Consider the following 15,570-nt stretch of genomic DNA (forward strand, 5'->3'; position numbering starts at 1 on the left):
GTTTACATGTACTTTTTTTCAAATTAACCTTGATTTAACTACCTGTTGAAGGCTAAGGAATTTAACCATGTGGTTTTATTGGGTCTTTGGTATGGAGACATAACAGGAAATGAGACTACATTGATCATACTGTACTGTGTTACTTTGTTTACATCAAAATAAGTTACACTCAGTGACCCCACTGGTCATGATACTTGTATGATTAAATATTTGATGTAGCTAATTATCTACCTGTAAATTTACCTGCAGACAGGAAGTATTCTCCTGTAATTATATCGCTGGCTCAGGCCTTTCTTATGATACAAATTGATACAGCATTAATCCATTCTGATAGATAAAATATTGCCATGAGTATTTTATGTAGGATTATTCCAAATATAACAGTATCTCAGGCTTAGATCATATTGACCAAGAATATGGTTTACGTACTGTTTTCACTCTCATTAGATAACTTAAGCTTAACTGGAAATGAAAAAAGTTTTGGTGGAAACTCCTCACATTTGTTCATTTTACAATCTCTAAAAAAGAAAGCATGTCCATGTAATAATACCCAGAAGCCAAATAATGAACCATAAATATACTTTGTGTGGTAAACTTGGGTCACCAATGAAAGCATGCTTAGCTGATAAAAACCGTGAAGCATTTTAACTCAACGATAGCCCTGATGCGGTATATCTTGCTCTTTAATATATCTGTGACTATATACTTTTTTTTGTGTTTTCAGTGTATGTTGGAGAGGAACAAGCTGACCAGGACCCTGATCTAGTATATATACCTGACTCTCATCAAATCACCGGTTCTTTAACAGGAGCAAATGCTTTAGAAAACTCACTCATGTTATTACAAGAAAGTTTAGAAAGTGGAGCTGCACTGGCACAGTTTGATGTAAGTTCAGATTTGTGAAGAAATCTGTAACATTTCAAAAAAAAAGAGTGACTAGTATAAATAAGATATAAAAAAGGGGGGATAATATTCATGATACACACAAAAAGAACTGCTGCAACAGAGTCGTGAGGAAAAACAATTGAAATCCACATTACACAGATTTAAGGTCACATGACAAATTTTGTGTGTGCAGCTAACTAGCTACATGTTTTAGCAGTCTTAGAAGTTAACGTATAGATTGTATCGGATTCCAATTGTTACCTTTAGTCTTTTGTCTGGTGATTCATGCATAGCTGGAGATGCTTACCCTGTTGACACACTGGTTCCCCTCCTTTTGATGTTCATGTCATTACCTGCTCTAAATGGATTTATAAGATTTTAACATTAGTAAACAACTGTTGCCTCTAGTTGTATAGCTTTTAAACTTCTATAATTTTAAATTTTTTTCACATTTATACTGCTGGAAAAGAATATATATGAAAAACAGAACCAAACAAGAATGTGTCCCAAGTACAGGGATGCCCCACTCACACTATCATTTTCTATGTTCAGTGGACACTGAAATTGGGGTAAAAACTCTTAATTTGGCATTAAAATTAGAAAGATCATATCATAGGGAACCTGTGTACTACGTTTCAAGTGGATAGACTTCAACTTCATCAAAAACAACCTCGACCAAAAACTTTAACCTGAAGCGGGATGAACGGACGGACGAACCAATGGACCCACAGACCAGAAAACATAATGCCCCTCTACTATTGTAGGTGGGGGCATAAAAAAATAATAATATAAGTCTAAATTTTAATTGCTGCATTTAGAAATCTAAAAATGAAAATTAGAGATTACAGTTCACAATATTTCATTTTGTATTGTAGCAATTATACAGAAAGAAACCTGGAATGACAATGAATGCTGCCAGACTAGATGCCAATATTGCCAAGAATAGATACAGAGATATATCTCCATGTAGGTTTATTTACATACTTCTCTCCCTGTCATCTGACCTAATTTGTACATGTCATTATATATCACTACACTACCCCCCTTCTATCAAATCAACTAAATATTTACATGGCAGTTTGTATCACTACACTCCTTCTCTTATCAACTCAACTCACAAAATAAGGAAACCAAATAGTCTGGTAAACAAACTCGCTTGAATTAATATATTCTTTCTATTGATGAAACTGCATTCAGTAGTTTTCAACACGGACTCTATCCCAGACCTGTTGTTATAAATCAAAGTTACCAGGCTTATAATTTAATATGCAATATGAGCTTTTCGTCTACACAAGACTGATCACTGATGCTCAGTTCAAAATATTATAAAGCCATACAAAGTTGAAGTTATAACCAATCTAAGGGTACATAAAAATGAGTAAGTTTATTTGCAGGTCTTAAAGTTTGATGAAAATTAAGAATTTGACCCTTGTTTTCAAATCTTGTCAATAAGACTGCCTAATGATCAACAATTTAAACATTGCAACATTTTGAATTGATAATGAGAAAGTGAATGTTGTTAATTTTGATGTTTTCCTTGCAGATGACCAAACTAGAGTCATATTAAGAGGACTGACGGATTATATTAATGCCAATTATGTAAATGTAAGTAGCAATCATTGTTTTATGATCTAGTACAGAAATTCTATGTTTACATAATTATTGTATCTTATTCCATATGCAGTTTAATTTTCTCCTCTATGGTAGTCATTAACACATTTAGAAGTTTATTGCATATGGAGTCTCAGCCACCTTTTTGATTAGAAGTAAGCTTTCTTAGATAACAGTAGGTTAAGAGTCTGGGTCAAGCCAGGCTATAATTGGTATTTTCTTGTTCTTTGCAAAGCATGTGGCATATTGAAGTAAAAAAGGACTTGCTTGGAGTAACAAAAATACATTTTAGAAGCAAACTAATTGTTATATTGTGAGCTAGTAGAATACAAATATGTTCAATGATTTGGTCAGAAACAAAGTGGGGACAAATTCATATTCCAAACTTGTCCACATGATATCAACCATTCTTCTTATTTACAGTTTTTGACAAGAAAATTCTAACACCTGTGCAATGTCATCATTTATTGCAACAGTTTTGCCCCATAAACAAAAGTAAAAAAATCATTTAATTCATGAACACTTCAGTATAACTTATTATGATTACATGTATTTTAAAGGATATATTATTTTTTTTTGAAAGAAACTTTATTACAAATTTACTTTGTATTTATAGATGGAAATCCCTGGTTCAGGAATTGTGAACCGTTACATCGCTGCTCAAGGACCTTTACCGGCTACATGTACAGATTTCTGGCAAATGGTGTGGGAACAACATACATCATTACTGGTCATGCTAACCATGAAAAATGAAAGAGGAAGGGTAAGCATACTTTTTTTTACATTTTATTGACATTTTTAAAGAAGTTGAGCATTGCATTATCAGTACATATCAGTTTAACAAACATTTGAAGGTCATGGTCCAGTGGATTATGTTAGTTTGATAGGAAGTACTTCCCACTTTCATGGTCCAGCAATTCAATTAGTTAGAAACATTGCTGTCCATCTAATTGTCTTTTTCTGAATTTTATACCGACATGTGAAACATATCTCTGTGTCAACAGTTTATTCTTCTTATTCTTTTAACATGAAAAGAATACTGTAAATTCAGAAATTATTGCATGCATTTATTATTTTTGACTAAAACGCAATTTTAATTTTGTGATACTGAGAAATACATGTATCCTGTTTGAGTAATTCATAAAAAAAAAATCAAAATGTGAGTTTAATTTATTGCAATTATAACCCTGTTGCATTTTTTGCAATAATGAAATCATCGCATAATTTCTGAATATATAGTAACTATTTGTTGATATTATATGTTGATGGCCATATTTATTTGTCCAACCTTATGACATGACGTATTGTTTTCTATTTCTTATTATTTTGCAGAACTGTTACAAATAAATTATAGAGCCTGATCATGTGACTGTTTCTACTTCTAGGTGAAGTGTCATCAGTACTGGCCTGACATGTTGATAGACGTATTTATTTGTCACCCCCTATAACATATTGTTTTGTATTTCTAGGTGAAGTGTCATCAGTACTGGCCTGACATGTTGATAGACGTATTTATTTGTCACCCCCTATAACTTCTAGGTGAAGTGTCATCAGTACTGGCCTGACATGTTGATAGACGTATTTATTTGTCACCCCCTATAACATATTGTTTCTATTTCTAGGTGAAGTGTCATCAGTACTGGCCTGACATGTTGATAGACGTATTTATTTGTTCACCCCCTATAACATATTGTTTTGTATTTCTAGGTGAAGTGTCATCAGTACTGGCCTGACATGTATGAAACGCTAGATTATGGGGCATTGCAAATCACATGTGTCAAGGAAGATGAATCAACGTCATTTGCTTTTAGAGAATTTAATTTAACAAATATAGAGGTATGGACAAAAGGGAAACTTTTTATTGATATTGTAATCAACATACAGAAATAAATGTATATCTATCTGAATATATGATATGACAAAAAAAGTTTTGAGCAAAAAAAAATGGAATAAAAATTAAACTTTTTAATAGAAAGGTGATCAATATCAAGATAAATTCTTTAAGTCGTCATCTTCAACATTTCCATGTACATATCAAAGTCATTTTAATTATTTTAATTAGATCATTTTCCTCAAACTATAACATATATAAAGTCTTAATATTATTGTTTATTATTTTCAGACCCGAGAAGAGAGACATATATCACACATGCAGTATATAGCTTGGCCAGATCATGGTGTGCCTGATGATCCAGGAGATTTCTTAGATTTTGTAATAAAAGTACGGGAAAGACGACAGGGCATGGTAGAACCAACAGTTGTCCATTGTAGGTAAGGATTGAAGCTGGAAATCCAGATGAAACCTTACATTAAGGTGTTACCAATATAATACACACATCTTAAATTGGTTTTTTTTACAGAACATGGACATTTTCTGAATAGGAAAGCGTTTTCAAAATGCACAGACAAAAAGAGTATTTTTTTTTAACATTTTTACAACTAAAAAATGAAATAGAAAAAAAAATAGAAACAGTATAAGTATGTGGAAGGGTTAGAAAAAAATACAGAAAAAGAACAATGCTCCAAGTCATTTATTGAATCTTTTCTAGATAGGAAACTTGTGTAGCAGAGCACTTGTATCAGGACTTTGAATATTCCTCAGTAATTGACCCGTAGTGTGGTAATCTCTAATCTAAACATGATGGTTCAGTCTCAACAGGTTTCATTCCAACCATTTTGAAAAATATGAAGATTTCTACAATTACGTATTAAAAGTTCAGTAAAGTTTAATCAATTTTATGTAAATTTTGTGTGTTTTCAGTGCTGGTATAGGAAGAACAGGTGTTTTAATTACCATGGAAACAGCTATGTGTTTAGTAGAAGCTAACCAACCTGTTTATCCATTGTCTATAGTACGCCAAATGAGAGACCAACGTGCTATGTTAATACAAACTGCTGTAAGTACTGTGGGCAAAACATTGTACCATTTTACACTACTTTCATAGTTAACAAACATTATCATTAATTTTTGTCAAATTTTGTTAATTTATTCAAAAAGAAATGTTGTATGTTTGATTTTTAACTGGATTTTTGTGACAAAAATGTCGGTTATTGATTTGGGGATGTATGGCAGTCGGGCGGGCGGCAATCAAATGTTGTCCGTGCATTTACTCATGAACCTTTCAACCAAAGCTTTTAAAATTTTAATAATGTATGTTGTTACTGACAACAAAATGAAGGTCAAGTTCAATAATGACAATTTTGACTTTTACTGTTCAGGAATTATGGTTCTTGAAAGATTGAAAAATGACGTTTCCAGTCGTGTCCGTGCATTTACTTGTGAACTGTTCCACCAAAGCTTTTCAAATTTTAATATGTTGTTACTGATGACAAAATGGAGGTCAAATTCAATAATATTGATTTTGACTTTTACCGTTCAGGAGTTATGGTTCTTGAAAGATAAAAAAAATGGCATTTCCATTCATGTTGTTGCATTTACTCATGAACCATTCAACCTAAGCTTTTCAATTTTAATATGTTGGTACTGATGGCAAAATGGAGGTCAAATTTGATATTAACAATTTTCACTTTCACCGTTCATCAGTTGTGGTTCTTGTGATATTGCCAGGACACAAATAAATGTTAATAAATCCTGTTTGCTGTCGTTGTGACAGCCTCTTGTTTTGACTTGATGTAATAGATTGTCCTGTAATGCAACCACTTTTTATTTGGTTATAATCTGAAATTATACTCTACACAATGAACAAGGTGATATATGTCAGTGACACATCCACCCAACAACACAAAATACCAAATGTTCGGTCATTTTTCTGTCACAAGACATATACTTTTAGAGGAATGATTCTTTTTAATGCTGAATGGTCACATAATTATGATTTATTGATTTATGTTTATTTTTTTTCTGTTTTCAGAGTCAATATAAATTTGTTTGTGAAGCAATTTTAAAAGTTTATCATGGTAAGTTAATGAAGTTTCTGTACTATTATTCATAGATTGTAAATATTGAAAATGGCTGTAATTATATAGCCACTTGTTAAGAAATCACTTGCAACATACTCTAAGCTGGGCATAAAAGTAAAGGAATTTAGAAAGAATTATGAACCCTTCATATATAGATGAAAACAAACAAAGTTGATATGATGTCAAAGACCTGTGGCTAGACCATACCATGTGGGTAAAGGCTGCAAATCATATTTGGGACAGGTTAAAGTTTCTAATACCACAATTGTAAATTAATATGTCAGAATTTTGCCAAGGAAATTATATAGTATTTCTGACTTGTACAAAGTGAATGAGTAGATATTTCACAGTAATTACATCAATCAAATCTTTTGAGAACCAAACACAGATCAAGTTCTGGAGTTATAAAAATAAAAAGATGTGGTATTAAAGACTAGCAATCAGGCATTTCACCAAAGCCCAAATCACTTAGAAGAAAATAAGTAAGTTACAATACACCTTCACCAATGAGAAAAACTCATACAACCTAGTAAGCTATAGAAGGCTAAAAAAAAAATGTAAATCAAGTCAAATGAGAAAATAACTGCCAGAATTATGTACAAAACAATTTACAAAAAGCAGATATCATATACAGCAAAATATGTCAACCACTATATGACAGACTCCTGACTTGCGACATGCACATATAGGATGTTGCATGGTTAAACATGTTTGCTGGCGCCAAATCCTCCTCCTCACCTGCGACAGTGGTGTAAATGACTTGAGCGTATTTATATGCTGAGACAAATGTGACACGTTCTTCCTTTTATTTTGATAATATTTTATAGAGCTGTATTGTTGAATTATTATTGTATAAAAATTTTCTACAACCAACTTTCAAAATTAGAAATTAATCAGTTAAAACAATATTTCAGGTTGCTTTGGCACTCTGAATTTTGCAAATGAACAATGTTATGAGCAAATGAACAATGGTTTGACAACAAAATGTTAAGTTTTACAGGACTCACAACTGCCTTTCATGAAATAATGTTGTTAAAGTGAGAAATAGAGATATTTGAACGTGAGAGGAAAATCTCTACCATGAGTCCAGTATTCAAAAGGAGAATTTTTTCGGAGAGATGACACATATTATAGAACATTAGACACGAAAAAGAAAGCCAGTGAAAATTTAACCACCGATTTGTTTTATTGTTTCAGAAGGAATTGTAAAACCCGAAGATTACCAACGGTGATATTAGCTTGGGGAAGGACTGACGGTGATATTAGCTGGGGAATGACAAACATACATTTTATGATGTGAAAAAAGCATTTTTATGTGGACAAAAGTTTGTAATGGAGGAAGTGTGAGGTCAAGGACATGCCATCTCAATCATGTAGATGTTTGATTTCAACATTGAATCTGTTAACATGATCTTCTGAATGTTTTTGTGTCAGAAGATGCTAAAAAAAGTGCAGTTATTTTTGTTTTTATATTTGTGTATTTAGAAACATATCTTAAATTATTAACAGACACATTTCTATTTGGTTGGATGTTTGTTTTTAAATGTCAGTATGGAAATATTCATGAAAAAGAGGAAGTTTTAACATAGTAATTGTTAAGCGTTATTGTGCCTCTTGGTGTTTCTGCAAGATGTGTCTTTAGTGTTATCTCAGGACTATTCAAGCGTTTAATGGACAAGGATCATACTCAGTACATCTGTGTCAAGCAATACGTTTGTTGTAATGAATCTCCATGGTTACCAGTGTTGTATTTGACACCTTACAAAGGTCACCTATAATATTTATATGTTGTCATGGAGATATTGTCAGCCTTTTTATTTCTCCACCTCTCGTGTGAGTTCATTTATTTCCCTTTCCTGAAACAGTCCCACGTATATTGTATGTTCCTTAAATTATTTTTTAGATATTGACCTAAATGGCCATACTGCTCAATTTTTATCGTAATGCCTATAGCTTTCATGTGAATTGTTGGATGGCAATGTATCACAAAATCAGCATCAGTTGACATTTATCTAAACAATGAAGGTAGTCTTGAAAAATTTAGCTTTCTTATTCTGTGTAAGTCCAATCTAAAAACATTGATAATTATTACATCCCTTATATCTCCCTCATCTATCCTGTGCTCAGAAGTCAAATAGAGGATCATTTAATATCTTCTTCATCTATCCTGTGCTCAGAAGTCAAATAGAGGATCATTTAAACTAACAGGACTTTATTTGTACATGTCATGACATACATTGACATAATTACACAAAACATGAAAAGAATAATGTTGAATCCATACTGTATTGGTTTCACCAGACCTGTACAATACTATACTGAGACCTATATCAGACATGTCACATGACTTCAAGAAATCTGTTGAAGACGTCCTGTAAGTTATTTGGTTAATGTACAATAATGAGGGATACTGTCCGTGTGAGTGTGGTACATGTATGTGTACGCTGTAGTCAATAACTAATTAGTGCTAACTTTGCAGTATCTATGTTTGACGAAAAGGGGGATGATTTGAACCAATCTGACAATAACTACAATAGGATTTAAGAAATGAGAAAACTGAACAGAGGCGGATTAAGGGGCAATTTTTGTTGACTATATAAGGAATCACGGAAGCATGACCGGAGCAGGCCCCCTCTTAGGCAGTCAGTGGGCCCCCACGTACGAAAATTTCTGGATCCGCCACTGCTGAAAAATCAAAACTACTTTCAGTTTAAGCAGGAGCATGGTAAAATATCAGTCAAAAATATTTAGAAAGTGGCCATGGGATAGAAATCAAACAATTTGAAACTATTTTACTGATTATAATTTATACCAGTATATATAGGAGTTTCTTCCTGTTGACAATTATGTATAATTTATTTTTATCTCAATAACACTTTAAGATAAAATGGACCAAATTGTACTATAGTTCAATACTTTTGTTGTCTACTAAATTACATCTTTTTGTGAAGAAAAAATGGGATGCATCAAATCCTGTGAAATTTTAAATGAAAATATGTAAATCCCTCTGTATTGTTTTTCATGTGTAGCAAATATTCAGTATACAAGATGCAAATGAAAAAAATGAAGTTAAATGCAGGATGAAATTTCCAAACAGGAACCTTTTAAATATCTGTTTGATTAGAATATTTATAATTTTCTATATATTTTTTTAACACTAAAACTTTTATTTGGTGAATTAAATCTGCTTGGCTTGCTTTTTTAATACAAAAATGGGTGACAAGAAAATGAAAAATACGATTTTTAAAAATAGCAAAAAGTGCTTTAATATTAAAAATACAATCTCTCTGTAGGAGATCTCAAGTTTACAAATATTAAATACTGCAGTCATGGTTTAAATGAAATCATCTTAAAATGTGATCAGGGATTTTTTTTAAAAATCGATAAAGTATTAACATGTGCATAGAGGAACCTACATAATTTTAATCATTAAAATTTACATTTTATAATATAATTCATTTAAAACATCTTGAAATGACCTTTAATTTGGAGGCATCGTAACACAACTTTGTTGGAAATAGGGAATCATCTGAGTACTAACACATTTTACTGTATTTTTACCAAAGAATGCCTGAGAATTTTAGGATTTTAATACGACTAATAATTAATCCAGAAATACAGATAATATAATAAAAAAGATACTTTCTCTTACATTGATCTTCAATCAATTTATATCTCATACTTTGATTTTTTTATTGTTTTGTTAGAGCAGGAATTTGGTCACAATATTTTAACGTTGTACAACATTTTTATTTGAATGTGATTATTTATTACAAAGGTAACATTTAATGTATATATTTTTATAATGTGTACAAATGTGTGTGAGAGAATATGTGTATGTGTATGATACTCATTATGTACATATTGTCATGGTTACATGTTGACATGGTAACGGTCGTATGTTACATTGTTAATAGCGTCAGAAATTCTATAACTTAATAAAAAGATTGGGCTGTTTGCCAGGCAATATTAAAACATCATTAAATATTTTCTACATATGGTCTGTGTTTCTTCTAACATTTCTTACATCTTCCAAGATTTTTGTCTCCCCTTGTTGAGTGATGAAGAAGAGACTTAGGCCTGCTTTTTCCAGCAAACAGCAGAATCAATAATGTTAAAGTATGTGATTGGTTTTAATGTTGAAGTTTGCTTTTCAGACAGTATATTAGAACTTTCGATATCTCAATTACATTTGGTATGCAGTTGTAGCAGCATTGGTGTTTATTTAATTTCAACTAATTAGTTGACAGTTTATTAATCCTCACATATTATTGAGTCACATTGTAATAACTCCCTTCAAATTCAGTCATATATTGTGATGTCAACGTGTTTAAACCTTCAAATAAATCATGGTGGTCAAAGGCTTCTGGTAGTTTGACTCCTTTGACCACCATGATTTATTTGAAACCTTACATGTGGCAGGTGTGTTCCACTCTGGTTGTCAAGTGGTCTAAGGAGTCAAACTACCAGAAGTCTGTCAACACTAAGGTTGAGTTCAAACCTTACATGTGGCAGGTGTGTTCCACTCTGGTTGTCAAGTGGTCTAAGGAGTCAAACTACCAGAAGTCTGTCAACACTAAGGTTGAGTTCAAACCTTACATGTGGCAGGTGTGTTCCACTCCATTCTTAATTGACTAGGATTATCAGGTTTATTTTACCAAGGTTGTTGGTGTTCCTTAACAAGTGTAATGCATGTAGTCAAAAGAACCACAATATTTTATTTAAAATTGAGAATGGAAACTAGGAATGTGTCAAAAAGACACATCACGACCATGCAAAGAGCAGAAAAGTCTAAAGGCCATCAATGGGTTTCAAAACAGCAATAAATTCCCACACCCAGAGGTGGCCTCTAGTTGGCCCCTTTACAAAATGTGTACTAGTTCAATGAAAATGGATGCACATCCAAATCCAAAACATGCAAATGAACTAAAATTATAAAAGATACAAGACTAACAAAAGCCAGTGGCTTCTGTCTTTGGACAGGCAAAAAAAATATGATGGGGTTAAACATGTTTTGTAAGATCTATACCTCAAGCAAATGTAGAATAAACACACAGCAATGCACACAGAAAAACTAAAACTCAGTTCAAAAGTTGGACATTTACAGAATATATTAAATGATGTGTTTATATTGATATTAATGTATTCAAAAGTATAAATGCTTTTTAGAAATATTAAATAAGCAATGAGAGACATTTAAACTCAAAGTCAGATGTCAGATCATATCTTGACCTATTGAACTTGAAAATAAGGACAGGTACAAATACAGCTATATAAGATTTATACATTAACCTTATGAACTTAAAATGAAGGACTTGTTTCATACCTTAAAAATGTTTCATACAGTGATCTTTTAAACTTGAAATAAAGCACTGCAAATGCAGTTAGAACTACATCATACAACCCTGACTTTTTGAACTAGATAAAGCACTGCAAATTCAGTTAAATCTACATTAATTCCTGACCTATTGAACTTGAAATAGAAGACTGCAAATGCAGCTAGATATGCTTCATACTTTGACCTATTGAACTTGGAATAAACCACTGTGCAAATGCAGTTTGATCCGACTCATACCTTGCCCTATTGGAACTTGAAATAAAGAACAGGGACAAATGCAGTTAGAAAATGATTCATACTTGAACTTGAAATATACCACATGGCAAATGTAGCTATATTGGATTCATTTCTTTACCAATTAATCTTGAAATGAAGGACAATGAAAATGCAGATAGACTTGGTTCACACCTTGAACAGTATTAATTGCAATCAGTTATACAGTAAAAAATTGAGTATGTTTAGCCAAGACGACTTATTTGTAGCTCTTTTAATGTGCTGACCACTTTTGCTTATTACAATTTCACGCTTTATATATATTTGTGTACCATTTGTCCCAGTAGAGATGATATCTTTATAAAGAGTACAACTAAATGATTAAATTATTCCTTTCAAGGGCAATAACTCTTTTAGGTTGCACTTTGTAAATTCAGCTGTTTCATAAAACACTTCTATTTTGGGGAGATGTATAATATTCATAGATATTTTGTTTTGTTTACATACTGGTTCCCAGATATGATCTCTAGGTTTCCTCTCTTAGAGACATAACTTATGAATTTGCCAGTATAATTGGACATGGTAAGTGGTGGAATTGAAATCTGAGTAAGACATAAAGTGAATGGAAAGGTAGTGCATAATTTTAGCATAAGTTAAAACTCTTAGAAGTTCAGGGCATACAAATGTTGAATTATGCGGCACAGCCCTTTGTTTTGACCTTTGAATAATGAAGAGTGCATTTGTCTCGCCTTCTTTACTTACCGTTGATTGAATGTTGACAGTCCTAAATAAAAAGCTTTACTACAAGTAACACATAAACTTAACATGATCCAAGAAAATAAGGTCAAGGTCAGATAAACAAAACGAGAAATACATGTTCACCTTACAATCATTCAATAAACCAAACATAGTTGACCTATTGATTATAGTTTCTAAGAAAGTCTTAACCAACCAATGAACCATGAAAATGAGATCAAGGTCAGATGAACCATGCTGACAGAAATATACACCTTATAATCAATCTATACATTAAATATAGTTGATCTATTGCTTATAGTCAAAGAAAAACAGACTTAACATTGACCAATGAACCGTGAAAATGAGGTCAAGGCAGTGGGTCAAGGTAAACAAAACTGTGAGACTGGCATGTTCATCATAAAATATTTCCATACATCAAATATAGTTGACCGATTACATATAGAATAGAAAAAAGACCAAAACTCAACAACTTAACTTTGACCACTGAACCATGAAAATGAGGTCAAGGTCAGATGACAACTGCCAGTTGGACATGTTCACCTTACAATCATTCCATACACCAAATATAGTAGACCTATTGCTTATAGTATCTGATATACTGACTTGACCATGAAAACTTAACCTTGTTCACTGATCCATGAAATGAGGTCGAGGTCAAATGAAAACTGTCTGACGGACACGAGGACCTTGCAAGGTACGCACATACTAAATATAGTTATCCTGTAACTCATGATAAGGAAGAAATTAACACTACAATATCTTAACTTTTTTTTTCAAGTAGTCACAGAAGAATGAAAATGAAGTCAAGGACAATGGTCATGTGACAGACTGAAACTTCATAACATAAGGCTTCTATATACAAAGTATGAAGCATCCAAGTCTTCAAGCTTCTAAAATATAAAGCTTTTAAGAAGTTAGCTAACACTGCCGTCACTGGATCAATATCCTTATGGCGGGCTTTCTGCAACAAAAGTAGGAGGCTTGACAAAGAGTAGAACATATCAACTTTCCATTCAAGGAAACGTCATGGTAAAACTGGCACAGCTTTAGCCATAAAAGGAGGTCCTATGGGAATCGTATTGAAATGTTCTACCTGCCAAGTTTGACTTCATTGTAAATCTCATTGTTATGAATATTTTTCTGTTTTTTTAAATTTCTCTTAATATTTTAGTTATTTGCAAGTGTTTTTAAATGAAGCTTTGGAGTATATCTGCTTCTTTCAGTTTTTCATATTGATTCCCTAGAGGTATAATAATCTTATGTCAATTTCACTCTGGAAATCAAAATTGAGTTTTAATAGAAAGTTTCCACAGAAGGAAAAACATCAACCTAAAATTCAAGCTACATATATGAATGATATTTAAACTCTAAAGTTTAACAATAACAATTTATTTTGATGAGGACATGATAAATGTACAGATGATGTAATCATTCTTATGATGTTAGCTACGTCTTCTCTTCAGTAATAGTTTCTTTTTTTATTTTCTTCTTTTTTGGTGTCTTTTTCTCCAATGGTTGTAATTTAACACTTGGCATTCTTCCTATTAAATAAAATGAAAAAGAAAAAGGTCAGCAGAAATTTTAATTCATAAGACATACAGAAAGATTGTTGCTTTATCTCAACCTGACATTATAGAAATATAATTTTAATAAGATGTTTATTTTTTTGAATGCAGAAAGAAGTGGTTTCTGTAATAAAAAAACCTGCATCTCAACTTGCAGATTCCAAACTATGAGACATAACTCTAGTTAATAAACTCCAAAAAGGTTTACTGAAATCGTCTTCATATTGTAAACATTTTTTTTCACAAAAATTAATTCACATGGGCACACTCATTTTTGGGAAACGATTGCTTTCAAGCAATCTGTAGACTTATACTATTGGCTCAGGGCCATGCCCTCACGTCAACCGTTTCATTCTAAACATTAAGGAACATCTCAGATTCTTATGATTGTCTTGCTTTAAAAGGTAAAAACAAACAAAGGGATTGAACTTAAACAACTTTCCTATAATGTTCTTTTCATAATCTTCATGTTTGATATTTCCCTTGACTTATATGCGTGTTTTTAACAACACGGAAAATCAGAATTAAGCAGTATTTATATTTAGTGCTTTTATAAATTTAGAAACACGTCAGAGGGAATTCCCCAGTTTTGATAAAAATGCGAGAGTTCTCTGAATTACGATAAATCTATTTCTGTCATATAAGTGAAGTGGAGTTTTTCTTATAAGTCACCGTTATGAAACTGATATTTGAGATTGTACTTCCATAAAGAAATAGAGAACCATCTAGGTCGTTTAATTAACATTTAATATATGTTCTTGCTCCAGGGTTTGTTCAGGTAATTATGCGCATGCGTATAGTTTTCTTGACTTCAAGGGGTATTAGGTTGAATGGTTGCTCTGGATTCCCCACTCAATTGATTAATTTAAAACTTATGGGATCCTTTCTATGTATTTCTGCTATTGAGGGTTATTGTTGCATAATTTTAAATCATATGCATCATTTAAATTAAAATAAATGTAGTCCACATCGTAAAGGTGTAACTACAACACCCTTTCAGCCGAAATGGAGTCTCCCATATTATTGTTTCGAGTTGGCTCCCTTCCAGAAGTAACTTCCGTGAATTCTGAATCACAATACTATACAACACGTTGAGAAAAATTAACTCGTTAACTCGTTCTGTCGATAAACGTTGTATTATGTTAAAAACGATTGCAATTTAAACCGAGGAATATGTACGGAAAGGAGTCATGATCACTGACCCAAAGGAAATTAAATATTTAAAGAGTTAGGAATGGGGTTCCTCCTAGAATTAACGTAGGAAAATAGGTGATAAGA

The 15,570-nt window shown here is 32.2% G+C and overlaps 2 protein-coding genes across 2 annotated transcripts in view; one reads left to right on the forward strand and one right to left on the reverse strand.

Annotated features, from left to right (window-relative positions):
* LOC143065489 (tyrosine-protein phosphatase non-receptor type 4-like) overlaps positions 1 to 10,415 on the forward strand; it is a 90,977-nt gene extending 80,562 nt beyond the window's left edge. Inside the window, exons 19-27 of the mRNA XM_076239074.1 lie at positions 725 to 885; positions 1,761 to 1,851; positions 2,429 to 2,490; positions 3,113 to 3,259; positions 4,204 to 4,332; positions 4,619 to 4,767; positions 5,258 to 5,393; positions 6,369 to 6,414; positions 7,615 to 10,415. Coding sequence (XP_076095189.1) covers positions 725 to 885; positions 1,761 to 1,851; positions 2,429 to 2,490; positions 3,113 to 3,259; positions 4,204 to 4,332; positions 4,619 to 4,767; positions 5,258 to 5,393; positions 6,369 to 6,414; positions 7,615 to 7,649 — 956 coding nt within the window. The 3' untranslated portion in view covers positions 7,650 to 10,415. The remainder of the gene's footprint in view (positions 1 to 724; positions 886 to 1,760; positions 1,852 to 2,428; positions 2,491 to 3,112; positions 3,260 to 4,203; positions 4,333 to 4,618; positions 4,768 to 5,257; positions 5,394 to 6,368; positions 6,415 to 7,614) is intronic.
* A 3,685-nt stretch (positions 10,416 to 14,100) lies between these two features.
* LOC143065491 (snRNA-activating protein complex subunit 1-like) overlaps positions 14,101 to 15,570 on the reverse strand; it is a 38,956-nt gene continuing 37,486 nt past the window's right edge. Inside the window, exon 10 of the mRNA XM_076239075.1 lies at positions 14,101 to 14,268. Coding sequence (XP_076095190.1) covers positions 14,174 to 14,268 — 95 coding nt within the window. The 3' untranslated portion in view covers positions 14,101 to 14,173. The remainder of the gene's footprint in view (positions 14,269 to 15,570) is intronic.

Source organism: Mytilus galloprovincialis, chromosome 2 (genome assembly GCF_965363235.1).
Source record: "Mytilus galloprovincialis chromosome 2, xbMytGall1.hap1.1, whole genome shotgun sequence".
NCBI classification, from domain to species: domain Eukaryota; kingdom Metazoa; phylum Mollusca; class Bivalvia; order Mytilida; family Mytilidae; genus Mytilus; species Mytilus galloprovincialis.